Source organism: Pituophis catenifer, unplaced genomic scaffold, assembly GCF_029215685.1.
Source record: "Pituophis catenifer annectens isolate HBS135680 unplaced genomic scaffold, rPitCat1.0.hap2 SCAF_15, whole genome shotgun sequence".
NCBI lineage: Eukaryota > Metazoa > Chordata > Lepidosauria > Squamata > Colubridae > Pituophis > Pituophis catenifer.
The window spans coordinates 13126557-13142541 of record NW_027256895.1 but is presented as its reverse complement, the minus strand read 5'-3'; the positions used below and the strand labels follow the sequence as shown (position 1 = coordinate 13142541).

Sequence of the window (15985 nt, the reverse complement as noted above, 5' to 3'; positions counted from 1 at the left end):
GGGTGCTCCATTATGGCGGGCTCTCAAAAAGAGACTAGACAACCATTTGTCTGAAATGGTACCCGATCTCCTGCTTGAGCAGAGGGTCGGACTAGAAGACCTCCAAGGTTCCTTCCAACTCTGTTAATTCTATTATTCTAAACCTTTTTGCATATTCAGAAGTCGGGAGGGTTAAACTCTAGAAATGTCATTTATGCCTCCACCCGACGAGGAAACTAATCGAACTCCTAAGGAAAAGCAAATTTTTACACACATTTGCCTACCTGACAACACTGAACTTGAGATTGTAAGTTCCTCCACTTTGGATAATTGGGGGGTAACACATCTCCACCGTGGAAGGGTCAGCTCCAGAGAGATATTTCTTCTCCTCGATGGCCTTCTCGACGGACTCGGCCAGCTTGCTGTGTCGTACTTTCTGCCAGATGATGACAATTGGAAGGTCATCAAACATAGAATAGAGTAGAGTAGAGTAGAGTAGAGTAGAGTAGAGTAGAGTAGAGTAGAGTAGAATAGAATAGAATAGAATTCTTTATTGGCCAAGTGTGATTGGACACACAAGGAATTTGTCTTTGGTGCATACGCTCTCAGGAAGGAAGGAAGGAATAGAATAGAATAGAATAGAATAGAATAGAATAGAATAGAATAGAATAGAATAGAATAGAATAGAATAGAATAGAATAGGAATGGAATGGAATGGAATGGAATGGAATGGAATGGAATAGAATTCTTTATTGGCCAAGTGGGATTGGACACACAAGGAATTTGTCTTAGGTGTATATGCTCTCAGGAGCATAAGGAGAATAAAATACATTCATCAGGAATGAAAAGATAGCACTTAGTGATAGTCAAGGTTACTAATAAGCCTTGGTAATACAGGGGTTTAAGGCACCCTGTTATTAAGCTTATTAAGACCAGCTGCCTGCAATTACTGCAGGGTTCGAATCTCGCCAAGGCTCAAGGTTGACTCAGCCTTCCATCCTTTCTAAGGTAGGTGAAATGAGGACCCAGTTTGTGGGGGCAATAAGCTGACTTTGTATAAATATACAAAAGGATGAAGGCTATTGCTGAGCACATTGTAAGCCGCCCTGAGTCTTCGGAGAAGGGCGGCATATAAATCAAATTAAAAAAAAAAAAAAAAGCTATCAAGTCGTATTAGGAAACAAAAACAATATAAATTGAAAGAGACAAGAAACATGGTTATAGTCATAAGTGGAAAAAGATAGATACTAGTAAAGAAGAGAAGAAGAATAGTAATACAGTCTTAGTAAATTATTTGACAGTGTTCTGGGAATTAATTGTTAAGCAGAGTGATGGCATTTGGGGAAAAACTGTCCTTCTGTCTAGTTGTTCTGGTGTGCAGTGCCCTATAGCGTCGTTTTGAGGGTAGAAGCTGAAACAGTTTATGTCCAGGGTGTGAGGGGTCTGTAGATATTTTCACAGCCCTCTTTTTGACTCGTGCAGTATACAGGTCCTCTACAGAAGGCAGGTTGGTAGTAATTGTTTTTTCTGCACTTCTAATTATCCTCTGAAGTCGGTGTCTGTCTTGTTGGGTTGCAGAACCAAACCAGACAGTTATAGAGGTGCAGATGACAGACTCAATAATTCCTCCGTAGAACTGAATCAGCAGCTCTTTGGGCAGTTTGAGCTTCCCAAGTTGGGGCAGAAAGAACATTCTTTGTTGTGCTTTTTTGATGACGTTTTTGATGTTAGGTGTCCATTTTAAGTCTTGAAATATGATAGAACCTAAAACTAGAACTGCTGATACTGTTGAAACATTGGAGGAAAAACTCCCCCGCAAATTATATTTGATAAGGGGCTGCTTGGTGGAAGCTGCAATGCACCCACTGAATTAGGGGAAGAGTGATCCCCAGAACTCCCAGACTTTTGGCCAATATTTGTGAGACAAGGCATAACAATTTGGAGAGCATCCGATCTTAAAAATATCAACTCTTTCGCTTGCCCCTTAAAAGAAAAAAGTCAATGCAGCCAGCAGAGTTCTGTGTAATTTTATTACCTCTGTTGGGAAAAAATCAGGACAGCCATGATACCCCAGTAGGAGATCTCAAGTTTAAAGTAGAGATGAAGCATTGGCATGGCATCGGGCCCAATTTGAGAGAGGAGAAGGAAGCAGAAGGACAAGCTAGCCCACAAGGAAGCCATGGTGGCCCAGTCCTAAAGGTGCTTATTTCAAGAGGCAATAGCAATAACAATAGCACTAACACTTAGACTTACCGTATTGTTCGGAGTATAAGATGCACCTTTTTCCCCTCTAAAAGATGGTGAAAATTTGGGTGCGTCTTATAACACCGAATGTAGCCCCGCCCAGCCTCTGAAACGGAGGTTTCAGAAGCTGAAAAAAGGTTCTCAAAGGGAGGTTTCAGAGGCTGATAAAAAGGCCTCTGAAACGGAAGATTCAGAAACTGAAAAAAGCCTCTTAAAGGGAGGTTTCAGAGGCTGAAAAAAGCCTCTGAAATGGAGGTTTCAGAGGCTGAAAAAAGCCTCTTAAAGGGAGGTTTCAGAGGCTGAAAAAAAAGCAAGGCACAGAGCTCACAACCAATTAACGCATTGCTTAACGCATTGTAAGCCACTCTGAGCCGCCCTGAGCCGCCGGAGAAGGGCGACATTTAAATTAATTTAATTTAATTTAATTTAATTTAATTAATTAAATTAAATAATAATAATAATAATAATCTGTTGCTAAAGTTCACCTCTGGGAACAGGGGTATTCCGGGAGGCCGATCCACCCACAATAAGCTTTTTCCTTATTTTCCTCCCCAAAAACTAAGGTGCGCCTTATAGTCTGAAAAATACGGTATATACCGCTTTACAGCCCTCTCTAAGCGGTTTAGAGAGTCAGCAGATTGCCCCCCAACAATTTGGGTCTTTATTTTTATCGACCTTGGAAGCATGGAAGGCTGAGTCAACCTTGAGCCTGAACTGCCAAATTGCAGGCAGCCGGCAGGCAGCAGAAGTAGCCTGCAGTACTGCACTCTCACCACTATGCCCCATGAAAAGACAACTGGAGTTTCTGGTTTTTCTTTGAAGAAGTTTTGCTTCTCATCCAAGCAGCTTCTTCAGCTGTGACTGGATGGTGGGAATGGAAGGATCTTCGCTGTTGAAGACAGGTGCAGACGGGATTTCCAGAAAAATTCCAAACTACAGGAACCATCTGCACTTCAGCTTGAGGTGAAGACACACGGACTCATCCCCGACAGCCTGCAAATGACCAGCAGTCTACAAGGAGCATAAATCCTTCCATTCCCCACCATCCAGTCAGACCTGAAGAAGCTTCTTGGATGAGAAGTGAAACGTCTTCAAAAAGAGAAAGCAGAAAGTCCAGTTGCCTCATGAAAAAAAGCTCCTTTGGGACAACCATGACCTGGATGACTGAGAATCTCCATTAGACAGAAGGCAGTATTGCAGACTGACTCTGCTCACTGCCAAGTTAGATCCTGACCGGCTCAAGGTTGAACTTTTATCATCCTTCTGAGGTTGATAAAAATGAAGACCCGATTGTTTGGGTGCAATATGCTGATTCTGTAAGCCACTCAAGTGTTGTAAAGCACTATGAAATGGTATTTATTTATTTATTTATAATTTAATTTATATACCGCCCTTCTCCCGAAGGACTCGGGGCGGTGTACGGCCAATTAAAAACACAAGATACAAACAACAGTTTTAAAATAGTTAAAAGTATTAAACAATTTCGGCCCGAATTTAAAACCCAAAATTTAAAACACCCAATTTAAAATTATTTACATAGATAGCCCTGCCTGGCAGAACAGCAGGGTCTTAAGGGCACAGCGAAACACACGGAGGTCGGAGATCTTGCGTATTTCCGGGGGCAGTTTGTTCCACAGGGCAGGAGCTCCCACAGAGAAGGCCCACCCCCTGGGTGTCGCCAGCCGACATAACTTGGCTGATGGCACCCTGAGGAGTCCCTCTCTGTGGGAGCGAATTGGCCAGTGGGAGGCTACTGGTGGCAGAAGTCGGTCTCGAAGGTACCCAGGTCCTATGCCATGGAGCGCTTTAAAGGTGGTAACCAACACCTTGATTCGCACCCGGAAGACAGTGCAGCTCGCGCAGGAGAGGTGTCACGTCGGCGCAATGAGTCGCGCCCATAACCACCCGCGCGGCCGCACTTAAGAGATTTATCTCTAAGTGCTAAGTACTATTGCTAGTCGATGGGTCACACTATAGTAGTGGCCAAAATTGCAGAAACCTTTTGGGAAAAGTGTATTTTTGAGGTTTGATGGCTAATAACACCACTTTTTGTGTGTGTGGGGGGGGGAGCTTCAAGATAATCCTATTCCACTGCTGGAATGGCCTGGGAATAGCCCAGACCTTAACCCAATTGAAAATCTATGGAGCTGACTAAAGAAACTGGTTAGTCAGAAGCGATCCAGCAATAAATCCCGGTTAATAGAAGCAATCATTCAATCTTGGATTCACATTATAACAGCTGCAGAACTAAGACTTGGTTCACTCCATGGGAAGACGTTGTAAGGCTAAAGGTTAAAGGTAAAGGTTTGCACATATGTGCTAGTCGTTCACGACTCTAGGGGGCAGCGTTCATCTGTTTCAAAGCCGAAGAGCCAGCGCTGTCCAAAGACGTCTCCGTGTTCATCTGGCTGGCATGACTAAACGCCAAAGGCACACGGAACGCTGTTACCTTCCCACCAAAGGTGGTCCCTATTTTTCTACTTGCATTTTTAGGTGCTTTCGAGCTGCTAGGTTGGCAGAAGCTGAGACAAGTAACGGGAGCTCACCCCGTTACGCGGCACCAGGGATTCGAACCTCTGAACTGCCAACCTTTTGATTGACAAGCTCAGTGTCTTAGCCACTGAGCCACAGCGTCCCTATGCTAAAGGTTACCCAACTATCACCACTGACATGGTGATAATTTTTGTATATCTCGTTTTTTCTACGTGTTTCATTCTTCTTCTTTAGACCGTAACTGCTATTCTAATAGCAAATCCTTCATAAAAGTTATGGCATTAAATTCTTGATTAAATTATCTTTCCATCGATATATAATTTTATGGTACTACTCCAAGAAAAAAAGTGGTGTTATTAGCTAATTTTAGAAAATACACTTTTCCCCAAAGATTTCCACAATTTTTGGCCACTACTGTATGTGGGGAAAACCGCTAAAGAACAATGCTTAGATCCAAGGAAGAATAATGACCTTCATAAAACGTAGATAGCTCCTCTCCCACTTTCCAGAAGGCCACAATATTCCATTTCACCCAGAAGCCATTTAGTGACCAGATTTCTCCCCTTACCTCGTCGGCGTCCACAATCTCCATGACTCGCTCCTTCAAAAACTTGGTGAAGACCTCGGAAGTGATGGCAGCTGCTTTTCGCATCAGGCCGAGTTCCCCGTCCTCTTTCACCGCCATGGTGTAGGCCACCACGGCACTGATGTCCCCCTGCAGCAGAGTTTAGAGGGGAAGGTGAGTCAAGGCCCCAGATTCCCCGAGCCGGAGTAGTCTGTCACCCCGAGTGTCTGTTCTTCTCACCTTCTCAAAGCCTTCCTTGCTGAGGGCGTCGTTCCAGCTGTTCATGAACTCTCCGGGGAATTTGTCTTTGCTGAAGACCCCAAGGCGCTTGCCTTTCTTGCTGTTCTTCAGCGCGTCGATCATCTTGTCGAAGTTGGCCTTGTTGCTTTCATTCTAGAGCAAGGTGGGGCACAGAAGAAATCGGAACTGAGTGAGAAGCAATTTCTCAGCCCCCCTCAACCCTCCAAACTTATTTTATTTCACACAGTTCAGCAGGGATGGACCCGAGTGGGATGCCACGCCCCCTTTTTGCATCCCGGACAATCCCTCTGACTACTGTATTTTTCGGAATATAAGACGCTCCGGACTACAAGATGCACCTACCTTTTTTTGGGGGAGGAAAACAAGAAAAAAAAAATCTGCCTCTGCCTCCCAGCAATTTGCCTCCTTGCAGCAAACAGCCAACAGCCTGCTTTAGTTTCATTTTTAGCACAGTCTGATTAGAACAAGAAAAAAAAAATCTCCCTCCCAGCAATTTGCCTCCTTGCAGCAAACAGCCAACAGCCTGCTTTAGTTTCATTTTTAGCACAGTCTGATTAGAACAAGAAAAAAAAAATCTCCCTCCCAGCAATTTGCCTCCTTGCAGCAAACAGCCAACAGCCTGCTTTAGTTTCATTTTTAGCACAGTCTGATTAGAACAAGAAAAAAAAATCTGCCTCCCAGCAATTTGCCTCCTTGCAGCAAACAGCGGAGGCGCACGGAGGCGGCAATAGGCAATGGAAATCCCTGCAGCCTGAAACAGCTGAGGGTCGGGAGGCCGATCCAACCGACAATCGGCTGCTTGTGCTAATCAGGCTGTGCTGAAGCTGAAACGGGCTGTTTGCTGCAAGGAGGTAAATTGCTGGGAGGCAGAGGCCAAAGGGTGGGGACCAGCAGGGCTACATTTGGTGTATAAGACGCACCCAAATTTTCACCCTCTTTTAGGGGGGAAAAGTGTGTCTTATACTCTGAAAAATACGGTAATAGAATGAGTGAGTTGGAAGGGACCTTGGAGGTCTTCTAGTCCAGCCCCCTGCTCAAGCAGGAGAACTTATAATATTTCAGACAAGTGACTGTCTAGACTTGTCTTAAAAACATCCAGTGATGGAGCGCCCACGATTTCTGGAGGCAAGCTATCCCACTGGTTAGTTGTCCTTACTGTTAGGAAGTTTCTCCTTAATTCCAGGTTGCTTCTCTCTTTGATTTGTTTCCAACCATTGTTTCTTGTCCTGCCCTCTGGTGCTTTGGAGAGTAAGCTGACCCCCTCTTCTTCGTGGCAGCTCCTCAAGTACTGGAATACTGCTATCATGTCACCCCTAATTCTTTTCTTTTGACTAGCCAAACTCAAATCCTGCAGCCGTTCTTCATAGGTTTTAGTCTCCAGGCCTTGGATCATCTTAGTTGCTTTTCTCTGAACTTTTTCCAAAGTCTCAACACCTTTTTTGTAGTATGGGGACCAAAATTGGTCGCAGAATTCCAGGTCAAGGGTTTTATAAAGCGGTAGTAATACTTCACTCCGTTGTTTCAAAATAGCCAGCATGTCCCTAAAATAGCCTTAAAACCCACAACGAAAGACCCATCCTCACACCGCTTTCCCAAAATTTTTCCAAAGCTTGTGCATTCCAGGTGGAACACATATATCCTTACAGGAGCCGTGGCGGTGCAGTGGTTAGAATGCAGCGCTGCAAGCAAACTCTGCCCCCGCCAGGCGTTCGATCCTGGCCGGCTCAAGGTTGACTCCGCTCTTCATCCTTCCGAGGTCAGTGAAATAAGGACCCAGATTGTTAGGGGCAATACACGGTGCAATTATGAAGCGGTACGTAAGTCTGAGTACTATTGTGTTGTGGCCCGCCAGCGACCAGCGGAGCTGGCAGCAGATTCGGACAGTGAGGAGGTTGAGGAGGAACATGGGCCAGTCCTGGAGTCTGGGGAAGGCTCTGATGAGGGCTCTGCGTCAGAGGCAGAGAGGGGGCCAGGGCCATATGCCAGCTATCAGCTGCCTTCGGAGTCAGACATCAGTGAGGCAAACAGGTGGAGCCTGTTCCCAGTGTGCAGATGTGCAGAGTTGCCAGACGAAGGGAACAGCTAAAGAACAAGGGTCGACTCAGGAGTAAAGCCGCAGGTGGACGGTGAATGGCTCTTCCCATAGAGAATAAAAGAAGAGCGAAAGGGGAGTGGAGTTTGCAGGAGACAATTAGTTTGCTTAATTGGTTCGTGACTCCGAGACACATTGCCAAGTTTTGACAATATTGGCCTGGCAGCTCTCCAAGCCAGGTCTGTGACTGTAAATTCTCCCTTGAAAGACTTTGCTGGGTGTGAATGAGAGGAATTCACAGTAACTTAATAAAAAGGTTTTTTTTTGTCGGGACAAGAAGTCTGCTTCATCCTCCTGGGAAGCCTAGGTCAGAACATATTGCTCTTGCTATCCTGGTGCTATTTACCTTTTCCCGTACAAGCAGGGTGACAGCCGGCACCCCGTTCGTATTCTCGTTGCTTTTGCTGTTTGCAATCTGCTTCAGGAATTCCACCTTCTTTTTGCTGGCCATAAAGATGATCTTGTCTTCGCAGAAAATCATGATGGTGTCCGTGAGTTCGTAGCCAAAAAGCCACGTCTGGAGAGTGTGGGGGGGAGGGGGAGAGAGAGGGAAGAGGACAGGTGGTCAATGAGGATCTTTTCCCGCACCTGAGAACCCCCCCCCCTTTCCCAAACTGCTTGAAGCACTGCCAGCCCCAGACTGGCTTACCTGCAGGGCCGTGGACTTGGCATAGACGGTCTCTTCGTCCACTCCCACGGAGACCACGATAGCGTCAATGGTCGCATATTCATCCTCTCCTTTCTGCAGGGAAGACAAGAATTCCAAACTCAGGGAGAGAGTTTGCTATTTAACGCCCAGTGAATTTTCCCCAGAAAAAAAGTTGTGGCATGTGTGGAAGGTCCCAACCTATAGAGTTGTTAAGTGAATCCATTTTCCCAAATAGGCATTTTTTGCTAGACAGAGGAGGTAAATGGAGGAAACTGGCAAAAAAAAGTAAAAAAACAAACAAACCTGGTCATATGACCACAGGACACCATAAACGTGAGTTGACTTCCAAGCACTCAAAATACAATCAAATGATTACGGTGTGTTGTGTTAGCGCACTTGTGTGTGTGGCCATCATTACTTTGAAAACGGGTCATTTTGAGAGGGTCCGTTGTAACTTTGAATAGATTCTAAGCGACTGGTTATAAGTCAAGTGTCAACTTGCAAAGCATCTCTGGCCTGCTCTTGAGTTGCCATAGGCAAGGGGGATGGGAAACTGACGAAGTAGCACGGCAGCCAAAACCAGAAATACATTCCAGACATATCTTTCTCAAGGCGGTCTCCTAGGGTTACCCACAGTGGCCAGAGTGGAGTGATCTCTACAGCCCTCGAAATTGGCCAGAGTGGAGTGATCTCTTCAGCCCTCGAAATTGCTCCGTTGGTGAATGTGATTGATGACACATCCTGGTGGGAGGTGGGAAACAGGTCATGATTGGGGCATAAATTGGGGGTCAGAGTTGGCTTCACCTGGAATGTGCCAACATGAAGCTCCTAATAAATAACTGGATTTCTTTTGAAACTTGGCTCGAGGCTCATGATTTAATTAGGGCATCCATCGGAACCCTGACATCAAAGATTACAAGTAGCCCTCAACTAATGATCACAATTGAGCTCAACATTTATGTTGTTAAGTGAGAAATTTGTTAAGTGAGTTTTGCCCCACTTTACAACTTTTCTTGCCACGTTTGTTAAGCGAATTACTGCAGCTGTTAAATTAATAACATGGTTAAAGTGAGTCTGGTTTCCCAGTTGACTTTGCTTGTCAGAAGGTTGCCAAAGAGGATTACATGACTCCCGGACACTGCAACTGTTTTTAATGTGAGTCAGTTGTCAAGCATTGGAATGTAAATTACGTGACTGTGGGGATGCTTCCAATGGTCGTAAGTCTGAAAAATGGTCGTAAGTCACCTTTTTCCGTGATGTTGTAACTTTGAATGGTCACCAAATGAGCTGTTATAAGTTGAGGACAGACCTGTGCCTATTTTTAGTTAGTTAGTTAGTTTATTATATTTATATACCGTCCTTTTCCCGAGGGACTCAGGGCGGTGAACAGCCATGGTAAAAACAATGTACAACAGAAATTAAAAGCTTATTAAAATAATTTATGTAACCAGCGGTTACATTTTATACTGAAGTATATGCCAGGTTTTTTTCTCATTCAAATTCAGTCACCCACTTACTTCCCTGAATTATTAGATAAGATTAGCTGCTTTGCTTGGGTTTTGATCCACTCAATGCCTTTTTTCCCTGGAAAGGTTTAGGTACACTGAGCTGCAGTGGCGCAGTGGTTAGAGTGCAGTACTGCAGGCTACTTCTGCTGCCTGCCGGCTGCTGCTTGCAATTTGGCAGTTTGAATCTCACTAGGGGCAAGGTTGACTCAGCCTTCCATCCTTCCGAGGTGGGTAAAATGAGGACCCAGATTTTTTTTGGGGGGGGGGGGCAATATGCTGACTCTGTAAACCGCTTAGAGAGGGCTGTAAAGCACTGTAAAGCAGTATATAAGTCTAAGTGCTATTGCTACTCTAGAAATTCAGTCTCCCAATAGCCTTCTTGAATACACGATGTCCATTTGTCTACTTAAATACAGGTTAATTAATATACTATAGCTTGTGCTGTAACTATGGATGATTATAACAGCTGACATGTTTTTTCTTTTGAATATTCAACGTAGGGCCAGGAAGGCAAGAAGACATATGATTTGGGGCAGATCATTATCTTGTTTTTCCACCCTGAGTGTCACTCAGAAACCACGGAAGTCCTCTTAACATCTTAGACCCAGGATGGCGAACCTATGGCACACGTAGCACGCGTAGCCATATCGGTGGGCAAGCGAACTCAGCTCGGGCCTTCTGGGCCCACCAGAAGTAGGGAACAGTCTGTTTTCTGCCTCCGGAGGGCCTCGGGTGGGGGTGGGGGTGGGGAAGGCCCATTTGTTGCTGTCACCAGGATCCAGAGCCTTTCTGGAAGTCTGGGGAGGGTGAAAACGGCCTCCCCCCCCTCCGAAGGCCAAAAACGGCCCGTTTGCCAACTTCCAGTGGAACCGGACAGCCTGTTTTTTGCTGTCCCCAGGATCCAGAGCCTTTCTAGGAGTCTGGGGAGGGCGGATATGGCCTTTCCCACCCACCCCCGGAGGCCCTCCAGAGGCTGGAAATGTCCCGTTTGCCAACTTACAGTGGGAAGTTGGGGAAGGGCATGCAAGTATGCGTGGGGGCACAGCACATAGAATTATGGGTGTGGGAACGCATGCACGCAAACCCCCCCCCCCCGCTCCTGGCACGCGATGGCAAAAAGGTTAGCCATCACTGTCTTAGACCCAGCCTCCAAATGAAAAATAAAGGCAACCAACCAATGACAAAATTTGCTAACTAGACTGTGAAAGAGCTTTTAAAAGAATATATATGGGTAGGAGATAGTTCGGCGTGGGAGGTTCTTACAATCCATAACTGGGATGTCCAAATCCTCACAGCTTATGCAGGTAGTCCTCGACTTACAACAGTTCATTTAGTGACCGTTCGAAGTTACAACGGCACTGAAAAAAGTGACTCATGGCTGTTTTTCACACTTACGACCATTGCAGCATCCGCCGTGGTCACGTGATCAAAATTCAGATCGGTTCATATTTCTGACGGTCGCAATGTCCCGGGGTCACACCTTCTGACAAGCAAAGTCAACGGGGGAATCCGGATTCATTTAACCAACCGTGTTACTAACTGAACAAATCAGGGTGGATTTGATTTAAATCAAGTCGATTTAAATCATGATTTAAATCACTAGTAAAAAGACTTGATTTAAATCAACTCGATTTAAATCATAATTTTTAAAGAGCAACTGTCATCTCTGCTACTCCTTTGACCCGCTGTTGACTCACCGATAGTCCCAGTGTTGCAGAATATACAGCCTCATGCTACATCACTAAGCTCCATTTCATGCTGAATAAACTAAATTATTTCTGTATCTTAAATAGAAAACTATCTTACGATAGATTTTTATCCCAAGTTTTTTATTAAAATAAATTCAATAAAAATAAAAAAAATCTGATTTAAATAAAAAAAATCCGATTTAAATAAAAAAATTATTTAAAATTGTTGATTTTTTTAAAAAAATCATTGATTTTTATCCACCCTGGAACAAATGCAACAATCCGCTTAACTGCGGCAAGAAAAGTCGTAAAATGGGGCACAACACCCTTAACAAATGTTTTGCTTAGCAACGCAAGTTTTGGGCTCAATTGTGGTCGTAACTCGAGAACTGCCTATTAATTGAACTTTACGTGACAAGGCAGCGTTTTATATCAGGGTCTTTCCTTTTAGATTAGAAGGTTCCCCATCACCCCAAACTGGTCACTATGCCACAACTAGCCCCAACAAAGTCGAAGAGGTATATAAAAAAGATTTGCAGCCAACTTCAAGCCACTTCCATTTCCTGATTCGTTCTTATCTCCTGCTCTCTACCAGCTCAGCTCCCTCCCTCCCCAAAACTTAGCTTATCTTCTTTCAAGTTTCCCTGCCCCACCACAAGAGATGAAGATGCTGCTCTCTTCTTGAGCTGTCGTTCCCACCCCCCCACCCCACAAGAAAGCCCTTAGATACCATATAAGAGAATCTGGCTCAAACATTAGCTCTTAAAATACCACACTATGTGCTAGCATAATAGTTGTGTCACAGTTCCGAGGGATGCCCTAATGAAATCATGAGCCTCCAGCCAACCTTCAAAAGAAATCCAGTTATTTATTAGGAGCTCCATGGCCGCAGATTCCCATATGAAGCCAACTCGTGGGTTGTAGAGACTACTCCCCTCTGGCAGCTGTGGGTAACCCTGGGATACAGCCTTGAGAAAGATATGTCTGGAATACACTCCTGTCTTTGGCTGTCGGCTGCTTCATCCGTTTCCCATCCCCCTTGCCCATGGCAACTCGAGAGCAGGCCAGGGATGCTTTGCGAGTTGACAGGTTGTCTATCGAGATTCTCAGACATCCAGGTCATGATTGTCCCTTTTTTCAAGAGGCAACTGGACTTTTTGGTTCGTCTTTGAAGACCTTTTGCTTCTCATCCAAGAAGCTCTGACTGGATGGTGGGGAATGCAAATGAGTGTGGAGCATCTATTTCCAGTCTACAACACAGTCTTTTCAACAGTTCCAAGAAAGCTCCACATCCATTTGCACTAATCAAATGGCCCCGAGGATACAGATAAACCTCCAAGTGGTCTCAACGATTTTCTAAAAGGATGCAAATGATCAGCTGTCTGCAAGGAGTATAAATCCTTCCCTCCTCCATCATCCAGTCAGAACATGCAGTCAAGGATTCATTAATGGTTTCCTGATTCAGTCTCTTTATAGGCATCCCAAAGGTGCTTTTTTTCCAAGTGGCAACTGGACTTTCTGGTTTTTCTTTGAAGACGTTTCGCTTCTCATCCAAGAAGCTTCTTCAGAGCTGAAGAAGCTTCTTAGATGAGAAGCGAAACGTCTTCAAAGAAAAACCAGAAAGTCCAGTTGCCAGTTGGAAAAGCACCTTTGGGATAGGTTTTTTTTTAATTTGATTTATATGCCGCCCTTCTCCGGAGACTCAGGGCGGCTTACAATGCGTTAAGCAATAGCCTTCATTCTTTTGTATATTTTATACAAAGTCAGCTTATTGCCCCCACAAACTGGGTCCTCATTTCACCTACCTTAGAACAGATGGAAGGCTGAGTCAACCTTGAGCCTTGGAGAGATTCGAACCAGCAGAAATTGCAGGCAGCTGTGTTAATAACAGGGTGCACTAAACCACTGTACTATCAAGGCTCTTATAGTATAGTATAGAAATTATTCCTTTATTATATTTTAATATTCTTTGGCACTGTTTCACTTACGTTATCTTTTTTTCCTCTAGAGCAGTGATGGCTAACCTTTTCTGGACCAAGTGCCCAAAGCATGTGCGGCCCCTGTGCATGGACCCTGCGCACATGTGCATGCGGCTCCTTGCATGCACCCCACGCATGCGTGCATACCTCTGTGCATGAGCCACCCGCACACACACAGCAGAGACCCGAAGACCAGCTGGCCAGCAGAAGGCATGTGCAGCAGAGCTGAACTGGGGCGACTGCTAGTGTGCCATCAGAGAGGGCGCTGCGTGCCACCTCTGGCACGCGTGCCATAGGTTTGCAATCACGGCTCTAGAACATTTTGAAAACAGTATCCTGGAAGCGATAAATTGGCAACATAATTTGAGAGGGGAAGGGTGTTTCACACCTCACACAACACAGCTAAAAATCCTATTTTTCATTTAAAGTTAGAACAAATTTCAGACACACAAGTGTGCAAAAGAATACAAATTGAGGTAGTAGGAAGAAGCTTAATATCGCCCGACCCCTCTTTAAAACGTTTGAATCCCCATGAAGAAAATGTATGATGTGATGTGATAGGAAAATAAATCATTGCCTTTCCTGATCATTGATAATAGTTTTGCACTGAATCAGGGTGGATTTGATTTAAATCGAGTCGATTTAAATTTAAATCATGATTTAAATCACTAGTAAAAAGACTTGATTTAAATCAACTCAATTTAAATCATAATTTTTAAAGAGCAACTGTCATTTCTGCTACTCCTTTGACCGGCTGTTGACTCACCATAGTCCCAGTGTTGCAGAATATACAACCTTGTGCTACATAACCTCCATTTCATGCTGAATAAACTAAATTATTTATGTATCTTAAATAGAAAACTATCTTATGATAGATTTTTACCCCAAAAGTTTTTTTTATTAAAATTCAATAAAAATAAAAAAAATCCAATTTAAATAAAAAAAATCCAATTTAAATAAAAAAAATCTGATTTTTTTTGATTTTTTTAAAAAAATCATTGATTTTTATCCACCCTGCACTGAATAATTGAAAGAGTTTGGCACCTGTCATATATGCAAATATAATATGTAATATACATTCCAGCCACAAGGGGGAAATAAAATTATTAAATTATTATTATTAAAATAGGCACATTTTAAATATTGAAGGTAATGTATTTTCAGTCAGAACTTATATAATTTGATTAAGTTACTTACTTACTTCTGAATACCAATTTCGGACCATTGATTTAACAATGATTCAGAATTATGATGGTTTTGGAAAAAGTGATTTATCACCTTTTCTCAAAGGTATGACCATCCCAAAAGGTTAAATCATGGCAACTGGACCAAAGTTTATTAAACTGAGACTTTTCATTATTCATCCAAGTACTTGTCTTCAGTCAAAACGAAAAATTTAAGTTAGGCAGAAAGTTGTTGGAATGCACCAACTCTCGCCATACCAAGTGCAGGGATCCCCCCCCCCAAATGTATTGCAAATGTAAATGAAATTCAAATACCTGCAGTTGGTATGGCGAGAAATGGTGCATTCCAACAATTCTTTGACTCTATGCCTAATTCAAATTTTTCATTTTGGCTGAAGAAGTTACTTAGATGAGTTACGAAACGTCTCAGTTTTAATAAACTTTGGTCCACTTGCCATGATTTTAACCTTTTTAATATATTTTTGGCCTGGATGATTGCATCTTCATTTACACAAAGGTTGCACCAACCTTTGCACCAACCCCGTGGTCATGTGATCAGAATTTGGGCACTTGGCAACAGCTGCATCCTGTTGTTGCGGTCACGATTTGTGGTCTCGCCAGCTGGCTTTTGACCAGCAAAGTCGTTTTGGGGAAACTGGATTCACTTAATGGCCATAGTAAAAATAGTCATAAAATTGGGTCGGGTCACATGATGACTCACTTTAGGACCACACCGAATTACAAAAGAAATTCTGGCCCCAACTGAAGTAGGAAGTCATGGACTACCTATATGCATTTATCCGCTCAAACTCATAGCCAGCACGCAAAAGGGAATGAGTAAAGAAACAACATGTAGTAAAACAATATTTTAAAAGGATAGCATTATCTGAGCATAAATGCAAACCACTATTTATTTTAAAATCATTTTTTCCATAGCTGATAAAAGTAACGATGAATCTAAGTGCATGTTTCTAATTACAGGTAGTCCTCAACCTACGGCCACAATTTCAACCCAAAATTTATGTTGTTAAGTGAGTTTTGCCCATTTTATGACTTTTTTTTTCTTGCCACATTTGTTAAGTGAATCACTGCAGTTGTTAAATTAGTAACCTGGTTCTTCAGTGAATCTGGTTTCCCCATTGACTGCTTATCAAGGGATCACATGATCCTGGGACACTGCAACCGTCATAAATATGAACCAGTTGCCAAGCATCCAAATTTGATTCACATGACCATGGGGATGCTACAACGGTCACAAATGTGAAAAATAGCCATAGCGTTTACATTTATATACTGCTTCACAGTGCTTTATAGCCCTTTCTAAGCAGTTTACAGTCATCGTA

The 15985-nt window shown here is 43.5% G+C and overlaps 1 protein-coding gene across 1 annotated transcript in view; it reads right to left on the bottom strand.

The window, feature by feature from the left end:
* Positions 1–15985, bottom strand: part of SUPT16H (SPT16 homolog, facilitates chromatin remodeling subunit) — a 49165-nt gene that overhangs the window by 29400 nt on the left and 3780 nt on the right. The window contains exons 2-6 of the mRNA XM_070953999.1: positions 8284–8376; positions 7981–8151; positions 5522–5674; positions 5285–5431; positions 264–415 (exon numbers count right to left, since the gene is read on the bottom strand). Of these exons, the coding sequence (XP_070810100.1) occupies positions 264–415; positions 5285–5431; positions 5522–5674; positions 7981–8151; positions 8284–8376 (716 nt within the window). The remainder of the gene's footprint in view (positions 1–263; positions 416–5284; positions 5432–5521; positions 5675–7980; positions 8152–8283; positions 8377–15985) is intronic.